Here is a 3,129-nt window from a genome sequence, read left to right as displayed (position 1 = left end):
TCAGGGCAGGATTAGTTTTATAGTGTTGACAGCATTTTGTTGCTACTGTTATTTTCAAATAAATAAATTCTCTGCTTAATCTCAAAAGATTCTAGGGCATAGTTATGAATCTTGAGTGATTTTAGGGTATTACTAGTTAGGCAAACAGAAATTTGAATGTGCCACCTGACATACTATGTGATTCATTCAACAGGACGTATCCAAGATGAGCAACCCTTGCGAATGCTGTGAAAGGAAGATAAGGTTCATCAGAAAAATAAATGGAAATTTTATGCATAGCATGGTAAGCCTTTTCTAACTTTCCTTGTTCAGTGGTTGCCTCATGTTTGTAGAGTTTGTTCGTTGCCTCAAACATTTTTTGCACAATTGCTGCTTGTTACAGGTCATTCCAGAGTGGTTTGTTAGTCAACTTGGGGGCAAAATCTGGAGAACCATCAAACTGCAAGCCCCTGATGGTATCATATATGATGTTGGACTTAGTGAGAATATGAATAGAATTATCCTCAAGTTTGGGTGGGCAGCATTTCTTGATGCCAATGAAATCGAAGAAAACTATTCCTTGATGTTTCGGTACCTCGGAAACTCCCTCTTTGAGGTTACAATATTTGATTCCAATGGGAAGGAGAAAGTCTCACGCAGTCACTATACCGATAATTCGAGCAGTTCTCATCCTGGAGCTACTCAGTCATCAGCAGGGCAAGGTTCAGATTCAGATGGAAGCCAGAAGGAAAGCTTGTACCGGTACAAAAAATCAGCAAAGATGCCCGCAATATATTCTTCTTCTGAGGAATTCTCAGGTTAAGTTGTGTACTCAGATTATTCACTTACTCTCTACCACATGTTCTCTTACTGTCAAAACTTCTTTTAAGAGCAGAAGACAATTTTGTGGAGTCGGAGGATCAACAGATGCTTTCAAAATATTGTGTCTTCTCAGGGCGGTGCTATCTTACAGAAGCACAGAAGGCGAAAGTTCTTGCACTTGTAAAGAAAATTCGACCCGAAATCCCGGTGCTTGTTGTAGAGATGAAGAAGAGCAATGTAAAGCAGAGTGGTACTCTGGTACGTAAGTTTTACCATTGCACTTTGTATGAACTGCTCTTTTTCTGTACCTATGTACAATTTCTTTTCTATTTAGGGAAGTTGGTGGTCTTGCTCTAATGGATATGTTTGCACAAAATGCATCTACTCAGACAGTTGAAACCATGCATACAGACGAAGTACATAAGTATTATTGTTGTCTAAATAAGTATTATTGTTGTCTTATTAGTTGAAACTGTGTGTATTGTACGATTTAGCCTTTCTGACAGTCCAAATGTCTTAACTATTTAGTACTTAGGCTGTGAGATAAAATAGCTCAACATTATCACTATCCCTTTTTTCAATTAGGTAATATGTAAGGATTACGCACGCAAGCACATGCCATGCGAAGGAACAAATATCATACTCCAGCTGCCTCGAAAAGACAAGGGTTGGAAGTGCAGATTCCATATCAGGCCATCTGGAACATCTGACGCTGGTCGCCGCAACCTTTCATTGGGGAACTTTGTCCGTGACAATCATGTTAGAGAAGGCGATATATGCCTCTTTGAACCAATGACAAATGCTAAGGAGAAAAGATTCACTATGACTGTCCATCTCGTTCACAAAGCGGGCATTTATCATTCCCCTGGTGAAAGAACTGACATTGGCTCAAATCATGGAAGGACGAGCACTAAGATGGCAAGTGCTATGGATGAACCACCTACTGATGGTATGCCAGCTTGACACTAAGATCTTGCCACTGCTAGGATGTGTCACATTTCATTTTGCATTATACTTCTCTGATTCGTGTAACGACTTGTCCAGGTGAAGAGTACTCTTCGGAACATGAAGAGCATGGAGTCTCTGATCATTCTGAGGGAGGTTCTGAAGCTCCCTTCATGCTGGCAGACAAAGCTTACCTAACACGAGCACAAGAGAAGAAAGTGTTGGAGAAAGTCGAGGAAATCGAGTCAGAAGTACCCTTGTATGCTGCTATCATGAGCAAGTCCAATGTCTATCGGGGTGGTGGCTGTAACACTCCCACCCTAGTAAGTTCATGAAAAACATTTTCTGTCGCTTCCTATCAGTACACTTCAGATCGGAACAAATTTCCAAATATTTTTGCAATTGTGTCATTCTAACATTTGCCCTGTTGTATGTATATAAACAGCACTTTGGCTACCAATACACAGGCAGATATCTTGTTCAGAAGTCTGCTGCTGGCCATCATCGTGGAAAGAGTAGCCTGATCAGTTTGATGCTTCATAGGGAGGGGAGGAGTGGATCATGGCCTACCAAGATGCAACACAGCATGCAACACACAACTCATGCGATGAGGGTTCTCAAAGGATGGACGTTTTTCGCCCGCGACAACCGCCAGCGGGAGGGTGACCTCTGTCTCTTCAAGCTGATAAAGAACAAGGAGCCTCTCACTATGGTGATCCACATCATTCGCCGTGAGGAATGTTAGCCTGAAGCATGTATTGCATGCTGCTGCTCTGGTGATCCTGAACCCTGGTGGTGGAAAACTATGTGGCTTATCTTGGAACGTTATCTTAGTATTTTCTTACTTCCGTGAGAACTTTGTTAATTTGAGAGTAATTTTGATGGTTCAAGTTTGAGCAACTTATTATGTGCTTCTGAGGTTGATTTGAGTGAACATGTTTTTTTTTATGGGATTCAAGTTTGATCTTTGAAGATGATGGTTTACATCAATCGCTGTGAGAAATGTTAGCCTGAAGGCATGCTACTGGTACTATTATCTTCAACTCTAGGAGCGAAAGCTATATAGCTTATCTCTAGAGACCTTTTACGGTGCATCAAATCAATTTGGGCTGTTAATTTATGTGGCTTGAAGGGCCTAGATAAGACAATACTACAACAGATTTTCGATAGTATATTGACTAGTTAGGGGTATTTTGGGTACTCTAATGTTTATCAATCACGCAAGCAGGTTTCTTCCCTGCCATGGCGCAGTCCACACCATCTAATACTTTTCGGTCGGCGACGCACGATGAAGACGATGAAACAAAGTTGACGATCTTGGTTCGTGCTCCAAGCTGGCCTGCACCGCACGTACACAGCGACCTAGAAAAGCTACGCTAGTAG

At 41.5% G+C, this 3,129-nt stretch overlaps 1 protein-coding gene across 1 annotated transcript; it reads left to right on the top strand.

Annotated features, from left to right (window-relative positions):
* The first annotated feature begins 205 nt into the window (after positions 1–205).
* LOC125547232 (B3 domain-containing protein Os03g0619600-like) lies at positions 206–2,491 on the top strand. The gene is made up of 6 exons (XM_087514063.1): positions 206–283; positions 383–797; positions 875–1,059; positions 1,387–1,750; positions 1,846–2,069; positions 2,192–2,491. Exons 1-6 carry the CDS (start codon positions 206–208, stop codon positions 2,489–2,491), a joined length of 1,566 nt encoding a protein of 521 aa, XP_087370189.1.
* The last annotated feature ends 638 nt before the right edge of the window (positions 2,492–3,129 follow it).

Source organism: Triticum urartu, chromosome 3A (assembly GCF_056163025.1).
Source record: "Triticum urartu cultivar PI428250 chromosome 3A, HENAU_Tu73, whole genome shotgun sequence".
NCBI classification, from domain to species: Eukaryota; Viridiplantae; Streptophyta; class Magnoliopsida; order Poales; family Poaceae; genus Triticum; species Triticum urartu.
This window is presented reverse-complemented; position numbering and strand designations above follow the sequence as displayed.

Excerpts from the sequence above, each read along its gene's own strand:
- LOC125547232 (XM_087514063.1), top strand. The coding sequence starts at position 206 with ATGAGCAACCCTTGCGAATGCTGTGAAAGGAAGATAAGGTTCATCAGA. Across the intron at positions 798-874 it reads TTCTTCTGAGGAATTCTCAG|AAGACAATTTTGTGGAGTCG; the intron begins GTTAAGTTGTGT and ends TTTTAAGAGCAG. Across the intron at positions 1,751-1,845 it reads GGATGAACCACCTACTGATG|GTGAAGAGTACTCTTCGGAA; the intron begins GTATGCCAGCTT and ends CGACTTGTCCAG.